Source organism: Bos indicus, chromosome 18 (assembly GCF_029378745.1).
Source record: "Bos indicus isolate NIAB-ARS_2022 breed Sahiwal x Tharparkar chromosome 18, NIAB-ARS_B.indTharparkar_mat_pri_1.0, whole genome shotgun sequence".
Taxonomy (NCBI): domain Eukaryota; kingdom Metazoa; phylum Chordata; class Mammalia; order Artiodactyla; family Bovidae; genus Bos; species Bos indicus.
The window spans coordinates 24823374-24838740 of record NC_091777.1 but is presented as its reverse complement, the minus strand read 5'-3'; the positions used below and the strand labels follow the sequence as shown (position 1 = coordinate 24838740).

The 15367-nt window shown below is 59.1% G+C and overlaps 1 protein-coding gene across 3 annotated transcripts in view; it reads left to right on the top strand.

The window, feature by feature from the left end:
• GNAO1 (G protein subunit alpha o1) overlaps positions 1-14894 on the top strand; it is a 180881-nt gene extending 165987 nt beyond the window's left edge. The window contains exons 7-9 of one of the 3 annotated variants that reach the window (XM_019979878.2): positions 9385-9538; positions 12408-12623; positions 13583-14894. In XM_019979878.2, coding sequence (XP_019835437.1) covers positions 9385-9538; positions 12408-12595 — 342 coding nt within the window. In that variant the 3' untranslated portion in view covers positions 12596-12623; positions 13583-14894. Of the gene's footprint in view, positions 1-2038; positions 6473-9384; positions 9539-12407 lie in introns of those variants that run through there. The other 2 variants (XM_019979876.2, XM_019979877.2) reach the window with 2 other exon arrangements.
• The last annotated feature ends 473 nt before the right edge of the window (positions 14895-15367 follow it).

Sequence of the window (15367 nt, the reverse complement as noted above, 5' to 3'; positions counted from 1 at the left end):
ATGCACCAGGCTCTGCCCCAGAGGATCCAGCACAGAGCCGAAGGCAGGTCCCCTGCCTCCCTGTAATGTGCTGTAGCAAGGGGCCCGGGGCAGCCAGCTGGGCTTCCTAGTCAGTGGAAGCAGGGCTGAAATCCTGGCGTGGCCACTTACAAGGCCTTGACCCTGGCAGCCTCTGGACCTCAGCTCGGTCGTCTGTATGTAGAGGCTGTCAGTACAGTGGTAACACCAAGATGATGCTGGGGTGAAAATGGGGCTTTGAGCTAGACAGCCCAGGGTTCCTGCCCCCACTCTGCCACTCACAGCAGGTTATACAACCTCTCAGAGCCTCAGTTTCCACATCTGTGAGATGGTTAATCACCGTGATTATCGATCCCTTCCTCCCAGAGTTGCCAGGAGGACAAAGTGAGCAGGAATGAGCTTATTAGCATCGCAGGGCACATAGTAAGTGCTCACTGAACACACTTTTGTGACCGTGATTACAACTGAGAAGTACCCTGAGGGCACCCCCACATGGGTAGTTATGAGTCAAAAAGCCTACTGGATGCGAGAGCCTCATGAACGGTCCTGCTCACACCTCCCTGCAGAGGACGCCATGGCCGGCAGAGGCCACCTTTGTCACAGTTGTGGCAGGGTCACCTGGCTGTGGGTGGGCGGGCAGCCTGACCAGGCCCCTGTGGAGCAGCAGCGTGGCTGGAATAGCCCACAGGCCCACTGGCTCTTCAGGATGGCCAGGGCCTGGTCAGAGAGACAAGTGGAAGCGGAAGTGGGCATCTCCAGCCTGCCCAGCCCCCAGCCTGGAGAGCACAAGGGGAGTCAGAGTCCCAGCTTGGTGTAGGGGAGCCTCCAGGCTGAACCCCAACTCCCCAGGAGTGGACGTGGGGGTCACGGCTCAGAGCTGGGCAAGTGGTGCACAGCTCACTGTCTCTCCTCTCCCTTGAGATTCGGCTGACAGCCCCCCGGGCCAGACCCCAGCAGCACACGGCCAGAGGCGGGCTGGGCTCAGCACCCTGTGCATACACCAGTCGGCCTCTGTTTAGTCACATACGAATTGTGGAGGGTCCGTGCATCCAGCCCTAGGTGGCCGAGACTGTGACCCACAGGGCAGCAAGAAGCAAGGGAGTCAGTCACCAAGGCCAGTTTGGGGCTGATGAGGTCCCAGGGACCCTCTCCCTCACCTCCAGCACAGATTTAGGAAAGAGCTGTGGTCTAGAAGGCCCTCCAGGCCAGGCCTGGTGGTCTGTGCCCCTATGCCGAGGGGCTAGGTACCCCCCATCCCCGCAGGCGTGCCCCTCCCGGGTTTCCGGTCTGCACTGCGGCTCCAAACCAGCCCGTTCCCTCCCTCCCTCCCTCCCTTGGTGGGTCTGGCAACACTGCCTGGGCCTGTGGAGGCTTCAGGCAAAGCCAGGAGTCCCTTCTGTTCCTCCCTGAACAGCAGCTGCTCTCCTGAAACCCCACAGAGCAGTGTGGCAGCAAGTCGGGGGGCCAGACAGTTCTTCAGCCGTGGAAGGTGGACGTGACAAGGAGGCAGGAAGGGATGAGAGGAAAGAGGCCAGGGCAGCTCGCAGGTGCTGCTGAGTGTCCACCGGCTTGCCCAGCAGTGGCCAAGGGCATACCCATCTGCTCCAAGGAGTGGCCACTGGCAGAAGACAGCCTGCAGGGGCTGGCAGACTTCTGATCCCCTGTGAGCGCTGGTTCAGGCTTCTTTGGGCAGGACCCCCAGGAAGGAAGCCTGTTTGCGTCAGGAACCTGTAGGTGCATCTATAAAAGTTGAAACAGGAGTTCCCTGAAATAGCACCCGAGCCTTAGTGCCGGTGAGGCCCACTGAGGTCTGCGCTCTCGCTTCCTTCATTGTTTTTAAACTGGACATGAGCTGCAGACTGGATTTCATAACCCGCTGTTGATTGCGCTGAGCTGTCGTTAGGTTCCTCCTGCAAGGGAATCACTAAGGGGCCCCCGGTGTCCACTCCTGGCCTGTGGCCTGACTGGCACCTGGGTGGGGGCCTCGCCTCACCAGCTGCCGACCTGGTCTCTCCCGCAGGCCCCAACTCCTTCACAGAAGCCGTGGCTTATATCCAGGCCCAGTATGAGAGCAAGAACAAGTCCGCCCACAAGGAGATCTACACCCACGTCACCTGCGCCACCGACACCAACAACATCCAGTTTGTCTTTGACGCCGTGACGGACGTCATCATCGCCAAAAACCTTCGGGGCTGTGGCCTCTACTGAGCCCCGGCCCGCTGCCCAGCCGCCTGCCACCCTGCTGCCCCAGCCCACCCTGGAGCCCACGCTCCGCCACCTCCCAGCCCACTCTCTGCCCTTGACAAGGAAGCGCCAGCGGCTGGCACCAGGGGGGCTGGACAGGAAGCGCCCTCTGGCCACCCTGGCCCCAGACGCCAGAACACGTGGTAACGGGGCCGGTCGGGAGGCCGAGTGCCCACACCTGCCGCGATGGGCGACTCGCCAGCCTCTGCTTCGTCGCCGGGTCTTTTCCCTGGGGGACAGGGCTGTGGGGTCAAGGCCGCCGGAGTGGGTGTGTGCTCTGTGCGATGATTCACGCTCGAAGTCTTGGGGTCTCCTCCTATCATCTGAGGCTGTGCAGGGGTGGGGGCGGTGGGAGCCACTGCTCAGCTTTTCTTGGGGTCTCTCTGGTTGAGGGCAGCTCCGTCACCAAAAAGCAGGGTGGGACCAGGCCACCAGCCGTGTGTGGGTCTGAGGGTGCTCAGGCCTCAGCCACTGCCTCCCTCCTCCTCCCCTTGGATCTCTGCCCCCTGGACGCCAGCCCTTCCTTCTCTGGGCTCCCCAACACCCTCCTGGGGAACCCCCACCCCCGACTCTCGTAGGTCTGCAAATGCTCCTGAGACTGACTTCTTGCAGAGGTGTGTGGGGGGTGGTGGGAAGGTCGAGTCCCGCGGTGCCTGGACAGAGGTCGGTGGAGGAAGGCCGTGGGGAGGGGAGGCCCAGGGGAAGTGGCATTTGTGTTGACTGCCGTGGGGGCCTCACAGCCCACCTTTGCAGGCCCAGGGTGGTTCCTCTACTTCTGCCCTCAGCCAGGTCTCGGGCAGCCACTCTGGAGTGTGAGCGGATATGCTTTTTTTGTCTTGAATTCAGGATGAATCCAGTGCAAACCTGCCGGGGTCCCAGGAGGCCTGGGGTGGAGGAGGCCCAGGAGAGGTGTGGACACAGCCCCTGTAGCCAGTGTCCCAGCCTCCTCCTGTCTTGGTGAAGAAATAGGAGAGTCTGTTCGCAGCCTTTGGGGTCCCGCCAGCTCAGGGGGCAGAGGAAGGCACGTGGACAGGCTCACCACACTGGAGTGCCCTGTGAGGGGTACAGCCTGGCCCACACACACCCAGTCCCCTCCTCTGGACCAAGAGTCCTCAGAGCCCTTGGAGGAGCTTTGCTCCTGAGATACCTGAGCAGAAAAGGGTGGGGTGACTCCTCCTGCTGACTCAGGCCCTGGCTGGCCTGGGATGGTGAACACACCACCCCCTCTCTCCTGGGCGCCCCTCGCTGGCTGATGCTGCCAACCCACAGCCTGGCAGACACCCCATGAGCTTGGGTGGTGGCTCTGTGCCTTGAACGATGGCTCTGCCTAGGGAGACATATGTGCCTATGGGAAGAGAGGGGCTACCCCTCGAGGGGGCTCCAGCTCCTCCCTCCTCAGGCCCTCTGCTCCTCCAGACCCCACACGGGCTCTGCTCAGTCCCAGGTCAGGCAGGACCCCTGAACTCCCAGCGCAGCCCCCGACTGCCCTGCAGCCAGGAGCCCTGGGCTTCTTATTTCCCACAGGCAGAGCTCTGGGTGGTACATGGGAGAGCCAGGGCACCTGCCCTAGTGCCAAATGCCCGCAGGGGTGGCTGAGCCCCGTCCCCCACCTGGCTCTCCGTTGCTGGCCCTGGTCTCATGGAACTCGCCAAGCATCCAGGCCACAGGAGCCACCCTGCCAGCCCAGGTCCGTTTCGGTCTTGTCTGCCTTGCTGTGTGCTGTGCCTTGTACCGGGTGCTGGATCGTGGCAAAGATCAGGCCCCTAGAGCCAAATGCCTCCGTATCCCGTGTGGGCAGCCCAGCCCTGTCAGGCCATCTTGCCCAGTGCTGAATACGTCACTGTTATTTCCGGGCACCACCACCCTGGGTATGACCAACTGTGCCCCTCAGTCTGCCCTATGACCCCCAGGCTCAAAAACAGCTGACAAGCCCCATCTCTAAGGCCATCATCCTGGAGATGGCGGTCACCAGCTGTCCTGGGCAGCAGGCAGGTGGGAGGGCCCCAGACCCCAGCCCACCCTGCCTGCAGCATTAGGAAGCTGGGGAGTAGGCTGCTTGGGGCCTTCCTGCCCCTCTGTCCCCTGGGCGGCCTCCCCTGTCTCTACCCTGCTCAGCTTCTTGTGCTGTTCCTGCCCTCTGACCCCGGCCTGCCCAGGGGTCCCTGGCTGTCTAGTCACAGCCCCCACGAAGCAGGAGTCTAGGGGTGAAATTCCCTCCTGTCTACTGCGTCTCCCATCCGCATCGTTCCAGGCAGCTCCACCCTGTGGAGGAGCAGCTGAGGTGACAGATGAGTTTTGGCTCCGTCGTGGGTGTGGGGTGCTGGGGGCGGTGTTACGAGTGGCCAGACTGGGTGGCCCCATGTGTGCCCCACCACAGGCCATGCTTCAGACCTCTGAGGTCCTCTGGTCATCAGGCCAAAGATAACCTGATTTTGGGAGGGGCGCCCTCGCCGAGCCCGTGAAGGCTGCACCTGCCGTCTGGATTTGTAGGCAGCGTCTGTGTCCTGCGCCGATTGCCCGGAAAGAGCGGGCGCTTGGCCTTCCCACAGAGAGCAGGGAGAGGCCCCAACGCGCTCTGGCCTGACTGGAGGAGGCAGTGCCTGAGGCCCGCAGATGGGCTCGGTGGAGCCTGTGGGCTCTGCCCTGAGGAGGGGGCAGGGGTTGCCCCAGCCCTGAGCAGACAGCACGGCTCGGGGCCTCTCGCCAACAGCTCGGACGATACGGTTCTGGGGCGTCCTTCCATGGAGCACTAGAGGCCTGGCACCCTGGCTCCTGTCCTGTCTGGCTGCAGCAGAGCCTGGGGGCCCATGGCCAGATGGGGGTAGGAGGCACAGCTCGGGCAGACAGCCACCCTGGTATCTGGTGCCGGGATACCCTGGTATCTGGGCCTCCCAGCGGCCCCCCCCACCATACCCAGCTCCACACCCCAGTGACAGAAACTGGAGGCACCCCGCCCCCACAACGGTCCTCTGTGACTCCACAAGTGCCCTGCCTACCTGGAGCCCCCACAACAAGGCTGTCCTTAAACAGCCTTGTCCTTAAACAGCCCTCCCCAGCGGGGAGGACCCAGGCATCACCTTGCCCAGGCCCTTCCTTTCTGCCGGGGAGAGTCCTGCAAGGGGAGAGGTTATCCCCTGGCTTCACCCCTCCCTGCCCTGGGACAGTTTCTGCCTGGTGCATGATCCTGCCGGTTCTCCACTCTGGCCCACATCTCTCCTGGCCCCTCCCTCTTCTCTGGCCTGACCCAGGGCAGGCCAAGCACATGCCTCTTGGTGAGTAAATCCACTGCAGTCCGGGCCCCAGCCTTTTCTCCACACCAGGCAGTGTCCTGCCCCGTCTCTGCGAGTTGGGCACACGGAGCCTCCGTGGGTGGCCTCTGCCCTTTCCTGAGCCTTCTGGATGCCTTCGGGCACAGCCTGGCAGTTCTCAGGAACTGAGGCCCGAGGCTCCGGCTCCAGGGCCACCAGAGATTCAACCTGGGGTGCCAGAAGCCAGCACCCCCCAGATAGCCCCCCCGACGTCAACCCACAGGCCTACAGAGAGAAGGGTCCAGCTGCCCACGGCAATGAGACCAGACAGGACAGCCAGATCAGGAACAGGGTCTGTGAGCTGCTGCCCCCGACTGCACCCCCACCCCCAGAAAGGCAAGTCTCAGCCCTCTGGGCCAGAAGCAAAGTAAGGCCTTCCCTTGGGGGCTCCAGGCAGACCCCACCCCAACAGGTGAAGGCCCCTGTCAGGGGAGAGCCTGGCCTGGGCAGAAGCAGAGAAGGCCCACCCAGACCCTGTGCACCCAGACCACCAGCCTGAACACACAGCCCGTTCCCTGCAGAGCCAGCGGCTCACAAGCACCGCTGTCCTGTGGCCTGTCCTCTCATTGCCCCCCACACCCCTGCACCCCCATACCTGCCACCTCCCCGAGCAGCCAGGCCCTTCACCTCCCTGTCTCCTCTGCCTTGGTCCCCCTGCGTCCTCCCCTCCTGTGCCCGGCAGAGGTGGACCTGGGCACCTCCTTCCTTCCTTAGCAAACCTCCTGTCTTAGGTACAGTGGTCCCACCTCCCAGCCCCACCCCCACCCCCCCCCCCTTATTAACTGTAATTTTGTAAGAAGAGTGACTCTTTGGTTTAATAAATCTCTAGTCATTGTAATAATTTATTGGCTGCCGTAATGTATTTATTAGTCACCTACCATTAATAAAAAGTGCCAGCTTTTTCTAGTGTGAGTGTGGTGTGTTGTATCAGTGCCCAAGTTGCTTCCGCCGGGCACCGCCCCACACACCCCATGTCCTGGGGCTGGACTGTGGGCCACCCGGCAGAGGGCACAGTGGGACAGGGCAGGGGGATTCCAGGTGCCAGGGGGTGTGGTGAGGGCAGAGGCTGCCCTGTCTATCCAGAGGGCTTGGCGCCGGCCACTGGCCACACTCTGCTGGTGAGTGGGAGAGACAGGAAGATGACGCTGAGCTGGGATGGGTGCTGTCGCCTGGCTGTGACCCCTGGCTTCCTTCTCTTCTCTCAAACGTTGACATCTCTTCTGAATGTGTTCTGGCATCCATGTTCTCTGGGCAAGCATGTACGCACAGGCTGGGCTCTTGGTTCCTTGGCAGTGGGTTCCAGTGTGTTCAGAATGATGAGCGGTGAGGCCTGTGGGGTGAGGAGAGGGTCTCAGCGCCGGCGCCTCCCCTCCCCACCACCGTCCCTGCATCTCCCTCCGTCCAGGCTCACTCCCCAGGTCTGACGGGGAGCCTCACTGCCTGCAGGCCCCTCTCCTGCTCTGTGCCGCTCGCTCGCTCGCTCGGAACCGGGACCTCTTCACGTGTGTGCACTTTCTCTCCGCGACTAGACTGTGCCCTCTCTGCGAGCAGGAGCCTGTGCTGGTCATTCCTGCAGCCCCACAGAGGACTGCGCACAGACCCCGCTGGTGTGAGTGGGAAGAGCGCCCTCTCTGCAGCCCCGGAGCGGGGAGAGGCCGAGCCTTAGCCGAGTGGGACTTGAAGCCGGGAGCTGGCCTGAATTGTTCCTTTGGACCAACGCTTGGCGGCCTCCAGACCTTTCAGCCCAGCCCATGAGCGTTATGCTCAGAGTCCCCACTCTCAGCTCAGGTCTCCCTGGTGGCCTCTTCTGTTCCTGGGAGTGCCATGGGCATGTGTCCCCGACATGCCCCCTCTCCACGTCTATAGATCAAGTTGAGCTAGTTGGGCAGCGAGGTGGGAACTTGCCTCTGGCCGTGGGCTTCCAGCTTGTGGTTGAGCAGCTGTAGGCCCAGGTGCTGCTGTGTGGTGGGGAGGCGTTTCCTGTTGAATCCTTGGCTTGGAGCGGCTCTGCTCTGTTTCCCTGGTGGTCTGGGGACCCTGAGTGTTCCCAGCCCTGGCCCCGTGCAGCATCCGCATGACCTCCCAGGAAGCCTCCGCCTGCCCCCTTCTGAACAGGCTCCACTGAAATGGCGCCAGGTGGAGGTGTCACATTTTCTCCACTCGAGTGTGACTGTGCAGTGACCAACCGGCAGAAACCGGGTGGGGGATTGAGAAGGAAATGGACTGGTTGAGGCCAGGAGGGTAGTAAGACCATAGGAGTCTGCTGGATTTGTGTGGCGCGTCCCAGAGGCTACAGTAAAACTGTTGTCTAGGGGCCCCTGAGGGGCAGCTGAGACCCGAGACTGCCCCCTCCACCAACTGGCTTTGGCTGTAAGAACAAGGGTTTGGTGCCAATACCCCTTCCAGGTCACCAGGATAACAACCCAGCCATGCAAGAGATGACCAAAGACACACAGGGCCGGCCGTTTATTCTGACCATTTATTCTGGAGCCCACAGGCTACTCACACTGGCCAGAGAGACCCATTGTGTTGCAGAAGCTGTGGTCTGGCCCAGAGTTGGGGGCACATCTCTGTCCTTCCCAGTCCCAGCCCTGTCACCTCTGTGTCCCCTAAGGATTAATGGGGTTAAATGACATGAGGCAGGGAAGAGCTGGCAGAGTGGGACTCGGTGACAGGTGGTGGTCACTTCACATTCAAGCAGCCCATTCAGCTCCACTGCCTGCTCGTCTATCTCCGGGGATAACGCCCAAGGACGCCCACAACCACTGCTCTGCTCTCCGGTCATTTGCTTCAGTCGTCTTACTTCAGAGGGAGCATGCAGCCAGGAATTACTCCTGGGCTTGAGCTGCAGACCCACGGAGCTGGGCTTGCGGATCGGACAGGGGTCCCCCTTCCCCTGGAGAAGTAGTTCACGAGGGAGCCACCTTCCCGTGCATAAATGGGTTAGTTCATAGAGAAGGGGCTGCCGAGAAACAGGTTAGAATAAGGCCATCCTTGCCCAGGGCAGAAGGCTGTCCCCAGGGTCCTGCTTGATTGGGAGTGCACATCCTTTTGGTTCATTTGCTAAACAAACTCCTGTGTGCAAAGCAGTTCTGCACGGCTTTCAGCTCTCGTGACCCAACCTGTGGTTGAGTTTGACCCAGCCCGAGGGAGAGCAGCCATCCCCCAGGCATGTCTGCAGGCAGCCTGGGCAGTAGCATCTCCCCAGTCCCCGGAGGATGCTGGCAGGAGTCTGGCATGACCCTTAGACCACAGGAGAGGCCTAGAGCCCCTCTCCGCTCCCGGAGGACACCCCCACCCACAGGTTAGGCCCAGCAGGAAAGGTGTGGACCGGAATACCAGAGCACAGATCTCACGCTCTTGTCCAGCAATCCCCCCAACACACACACATGCCTGGAGACCACACACATGCACATACAAATACATGCATGCACTTGCACAGACCCACCTGGAGGCCACACAGACGCAGGGAGACCCTCTCATGGCTTCAGACTCTGCAGGGGGAGGGTTGGTCTCCCTGTCCTCAGCCTCTCCCAGGGAGCCCTGGTTGGTTCCCAGTCCTCTCTCTGCCACCGGCCCTGAGACGGGGGTATGGGTTGCTCTGAACACTGGACACAAGAAGCGCCGTGCTGTGCAGGACGTTCTACCTGTCAGCCTTCCAAGGAGCCGTGGGGGCCCAGCAGCCCCTCCTGAGCTGCCAGGTAGCTCTGATCCTCCCTTTCCTGCCTAACTGTCGTCTTCTCTTTCCCTGTCTCTCTGTCTGTCCCTCTCGCTGTCTGTCTGACTCTCTCCCCCTCCCCGCCTGGGGCTGCAGAACCGCATGCACGAGTCTCTCATGCTCTTCGACTCCATCTGTAACAACAAGTTCTTCATCGATACCTCCATCATTCTCTTCCTCAACAAGAAAGATCTCTTTGGGGAGAAGATCAAGAAGTCACCTCTGACCATCTGCTTTCCCGAGTACACAGGTGGGTGCCGCGTGGGCCTGCCAGGGACCCGCGTCTCCCGGGCATCTGGCAGGTGGGGTGGGGCTAGAAGAGGCGAGGGTGCTGCCCTGGGCGTGGTGGGAAATGAACCTTCATGATGCACGCATGTTGAGACCAGATGACTCGGAGGGACATGGCAGGATCGGGAGGCCGGACCAACCCCGATTCCCCTTCTGCTTTCGTCCTGGCCTCCCATCTCCCCAGCACCCCTCCTTAACTCCTGCCCTAGGCCTCTGCTGGGCCACACAGCCCATTTGCCTGCACTAGAGAGGGTGCACGCGTGCCTGAGGAGCGGGGCCTGGGCCGCCTCAGCCCTGCTCCCCACCTCCACCAGCATCCCACCTACCCTCTCCTGCTCTCCCTCCATCCTGGGCTTTTCCCCAATCAAACCACCCCGACTCTGCAGGCCTCCTCCCACCCCTCCTGTCTGCCTCTCTTCCACGCCTTCTCGGGGGCTTTTCCTTCCCAGCTGGCTCCAGGGGAGTGTGTCACACACCCCTGTGATAAGGCTGTCTCTGGCAGCTGATGGAGGCTGGCTGTGTAGGGTGGCCCAGCTCTGAGCTGCTGCTTAAAGGCTGGAGCAGCACTGATGGGAGGCCAGAGCCCAGCCTTTGTCACCCTGGGGACTGGCAAGCTTCTAGAGGCTCCTCAGGAGGCAGCAGAGGATGTGTCTCGTGGGGCTCAGTCGGGAACCCTCTCCCTGCCAGCCCCAGGGCAGAGGCTCAGCTCCCAGGGTGACGTGGGTCCTCAAACCCAGCCCGATTCCAGGAGCAGTGGATGCTGCCCCCAACCCCCGCCAACCTCCTCCATTACTGGGGCGAGTCCGCCCTCACCCTTGGGTGTGGAGGAGGGTGCACTGTTCTGAGCACTGCCTGTCTCCCTGTGTGAACCTGCCGGCTACCCGCCCTCCCCAGGCTGTAGGGAGGCTGAAGCAGCCTCTGGAGCCAGACCACAACCTGGGGCAGGTTAATCGCCAGTGTGTGTGTCATCATCAGGGCCCCACAGTAGACAGGAACCCCCACCGCTTGGAGGGAGCGTGGGGAGGAATGGAGAGGATGGCACCCAGTGCCAGGCCTGCTCCACGCCTGCCATCAGCACCTCAGTACCATCCAGAGGATGGACACCACGAATGGGGGGACTGGCTGTGTTTGAGGTGCCCTCTGCGGGCGGGGCAAGTCCAGGAGGGCACAGGGCAGGGCCAGGGTGGGGTGAGCCAGGCCGTATCCCCTCTTGGCAGCCACCTCTCCCAGCCCCAGCGAGGACCTTCAGGACTGCTTGGGTCTTCAGAAAGTTGTGGTCACTAGATGGGGCTCGGCAGGCCCTCTCAAGCCAGTGCCACCTCCGAGGGCTCTTCCTTGTCCCCAGGGACCAGGTGCCCCTGGAGCCCAATTCAGGACACAGCCTGAGGAGTGGTCAGGCTCATTGCCGGGTTGTGTGGGGCTCTGGGCACACCCAGGTGAAGTCAGTCTGACTCTGGGAAACACTTGAGTGCTTCAGGATCTCCAGAGGGATCCAGCTTGAGTTCGGAGAACATGACAGGTGACAAATGGTCAATGAGGTGGCCCCTGGGGGTGCCTAGGCCTGTGGGGACAAAACCAGCTGGTGTTGGGATATGTCTCGGGAGCTCTGAGGGATCGTCGGGCTGTGTAAGGGCACGGACTCAGTGGACGCTGAGAAGGGAGGAACGGGCACCCTCAGAGTCACTCCTGGGCACTTTTCACCTTGACGGGTGCCGTCTTGGCCCCCTCTGCATGGGAGGGCCCTTGGTGGGGTCCTCCCTGGGGCTGTCTAGTCCCTGAGCTGCCCCCAACTTAACGCTTCACTGGTGGCCAGCCAGCGGTGGAGTTGAGGCTCTCTGCCCTGTGGGCTGTCTGGAGCTGGTCTCCGCCCTGACCCCCACCCAGGGGTGTCCCCACCCCTTAGCCCTGACCCCTCACATTTAATTATCTGGCTGCAGACACTTGCCAGCGCCCAAGTTGCAGATCCCCCTGTGACTCACTGGAGACTAGAGCAGCTGAAGGGGGGTGGAGGAGGTGTAGCCGCCCACCCTTAACGTCAGACTGTATCCTTTCCATGCTGGCCAGCTCCTAGGGGCACTGAAGAAAATGGGGCAACTATACTTGGACAGGCTTTTAGGCAGTTCTGGGTTGGTCCATGTTTTTTTTTTTAATGTTGATAGAAAACTACAGAATAGAGACATGGGGCTTGGGTTGCAGCTCGTGGGCAAACTGTCCTTACGTCATCCAGATACCCCCACCAGACCCTGGCCAGGACCGAAGGAGCATCCGAGGAATTGGGGGGCCAGTGGGGCCCCAGTTAGTATTATAATACCACCAGCCCCTCAAACTTCCCAACTTGGGGATGGAGGGTACCCATGCCCCCGTCCTGGTCACTCACTTTAAGCATGGGGACTGCTTAAAGACAGTCCCTGCCCTACCGGTGGAGGAAGCATTGAGGAAAGTGTAGGCATGGCACCCCGCATGCCCAGAGCCCCCACCCTACCCGGAACAGCTGCAGCAGGAGCAGCAGGACTGGTTTGGACCAGGGCTGAGTGCTGTGAAAGGCAGACCTGCAGGCCTCAGAGTGCTCCTCTAGAGGGCGGAGGGCTAGCCTGTGGCCACTGTCTGCCCAGGGCCTGTGGGGGGACCGCTTGTGAACACAGAGGGAAAGACCTGGGAAAGCCAGGCGATCGCTCAGCTGTGTGTGGTTTTTAACGTGAGCTGCAACTCTGCCTTGGAGGAGGGCCCCAGGCAGCCCCCTGGAGAAGGTCACGGCTGAGTCTCTAGCCCACCCACCCCCAAGCCCGCTCTCACCAGGCCCTCCCCCCACCCCCTGCTGTGTCTCCTTACAGGCTCCAACACCTATGAAGACGCCGCCGCCTACATCCAAGCACAATTTGAAAGCAAAAACCGCTCACCCAACAAAGAAATTTATTGTCACATGACTTGTGCCACAGACACGAATAATATCCAGGTGGTATTCGACGCTGTCACCGACATCATCATTGCCAACAACCTCCGGGGCTGCGGCTTGTACTGACCTCTTGTCCTGTATAGCAACCTATTTGGTAATGATTCCAGCACTCACAGAAAAGCTTGCACACATACACACACACCCCACCCCTCCCCACTAACAAATGCAAGTTGGTAAACAAATTCCAAAAAGGCATAACAAACCTTATATATATAGACAAATATATATTAAAGTTTTTTAGTCTGTACTAGAAAGAGCTTCAGACAGAACTGACCACCATTCCATTGCTCATCAATTTCCTGGGACAGCACCTGAGCGTGCGCTTACGCGCGTACACACACATAGACACGCACTGCGATACAAGTCCTGATTTGGGAGTCCGTCCTTTTAAGAACAGCCACATGCTTTCACGCTCTGAGACCCACCCGTTTCTGTGAGCAGGGGGAGGGCAAGGAAAGCCCTGGCCTCAGTCCAGCCTTTTCTCTGCTTCCACCTGCTCAGGCTGTGTGCTCTTGGTTCTGTCCTGCACTTGTGTGAATTCCAAAACTGTTTTTTTAAAAAATGGCCCGCACCCCAAATGTCTCCCTGCCCCATACTTTGCAACAAGAGAAAACTTTAGGATGCTTCTCTTTTGGGTGGCGGAGGTTGTTAACTTCAAGAATTTAGAAGAATCATTGCTCCGACAAATCCACTGTCTCCTGAGTTTTCTTTATTCATGTTAACAAGGCAAGAGTCAGAGAAAAGGGAGACTTGGTCTGCTTCCCACATGCAGCTGAGCGGAGGGGCCGTCACAGCACAGGGTCACCTGCAGAGCTGAAGCCGCTCCTCAGGCTCCCCCTCCAAGAGGGCTGGGGCAAGGTCCCTGGGCTGAGGCCTCCCAGGGGGGCCTGGGCAAGGCTTCCTTGGGTTCTGGATCCCCCCTGCAATGCTGCCCCATCCTGCCCTCACCCCCACGTCATTAAACACGATGGAGGGTTTTTCGGTCGGTTGGTTGGTTGGTGTTCTAAATCAAGGAAAATGGTCCGACTGGACCCCTTGTCTCTCTCTCTACAGACTGCTTCACGGACTCTTTGCTGTTGACGATCTCCTGGTAGCATGACCTTTTGGCCTTTGTTAAGACACACAGCCTTTCTGTATCAAGCCCCCTGTCTAACCTACGACCCAGAGTGACTGACGGCTGTGTACTTCTCTAGAATGCTATAGAATCCGGCTTTAGTTTGAGTCTTTACATTTAGAATTTGAAAGGAAAGGAAGAACATTTCTCACATGCTTTGTAGTGTTAAAAAAAAAAAGAGGATAAAGGAAAACTCACCATCTCATCCATCTTTTTTTTTTTCCTTTGTGAAATAAACACAGGCCTGCAGCCTCACCCACCCCACCCACCTGCAGAGGTGCCGCCTGTCCACACCCTGGGCGCTGGTTCCCGGGTGTGTGCTCAGGCCTGCTTTCCCAGTGCAGCCTCCACGCCCACAGCACCCCGCTGCTCAGCCCCGAGCCACTCAGACCACACGCTCACTCGGGGTTTGTACAGATAAAGCACAGCTCTCACTGGCCAGTAGCCGCCCCCAAAGGATACAGAACATATACATAACTAGAGCCCAGTAGAAAACAGTTTTCCCCTCACTCCCTTCCTACAGAGTCCCTTTATCATTTTTTATTTTTAGTTGTTCTAGGTTTTGGTTTTTTTTGTCCTGATGAGCACTACGCGTTACACACCAGATCAGCTTTCGTAGTCTTTGGGAACCGGGTTGTGGTTTTTCCTGCTGACACGTTCGCTTCTCCGTCTCTCAGATGGATGCTCCGTGTGTGTGTGTGTGTGTGTGTGTGTGTGTGTGTGTGCACGTGCGCACACCCCTCCACCTTTTCCTTTGTTTCAGTGACCTGTGTTCGCTCTTTCTCATGTGGGGATGTTTGTGCTGCAGATAAAAAAACAAAAATTTTTAAATACCACAAGATGGAAAAAAAAAAAACAAAAAAAATTTAAAAAAAAAAGATGGAATGTAATGTTTACATGAAAGCCACAGTTCTCATGATCAGTCCAATGTCATTTCTACTTTGACTAGTATCCAAACCCCAAACCTCTTCACGGTTCACTTTTAAGACAATATTTGCTGAAGAAGACCAGTCACAGCCATTTCAGATAAAGAGGCAAAAAGACAAAACACAAAAAATTTAAAATGCAGAAAAAAAAAAAAAAAAAAAAACTTGGAAAAAAAAAAAAAGGAAAAAAAAAAGCCCACGGGTCTTTCTAAGCCTTTCTATTCCCAATCGGTGAGGTTTCTGTGATATCTTACACACTGCCAGTCTACTTCTCTGACTAATGGAAAATTCATGTGTAGCTCAATAAAGAGAATGTTTGTCTGTATTCCTGAGTCTCACCCTTGGGCTTCATTCTGACAGGAAAGGGAAGGAGGGACTTGACTGGGCCACAGACACTGGGAGGCTGGTGCGTAGGGCTTGTGAGTGCCAGATTAAGTCCCCTTCATCCTGGACCTTCCCCATGCCTGTGCCAGTGTTGCCATCAAGGGGGAACCGGCTGAGCGCAGCTACCTGAGAGCAGGGCAGGTAGAGGAATGGGCCACTCTAGCCTGCAGTGCCCCCTTCCTCCTGGTCCAGCACCCCCTCATTGGAAGGGCAGGTAATCCCAAGTCTCCTAATACGTGATCCTGTACCCCGGGCTCCACCACAGCATAATGGGTGGTCCCAAGGATGAGGCCAAACTGCCCCAGCCCTCCGCACCCAAAGGGTCATGTGCACTCAGTCAGTTCAGCCTCCCCTGTTGTATCTGGATGCCAGCAGTCCCCAGCAGGCCTAACACGGGACGACTGAGACCAGCAC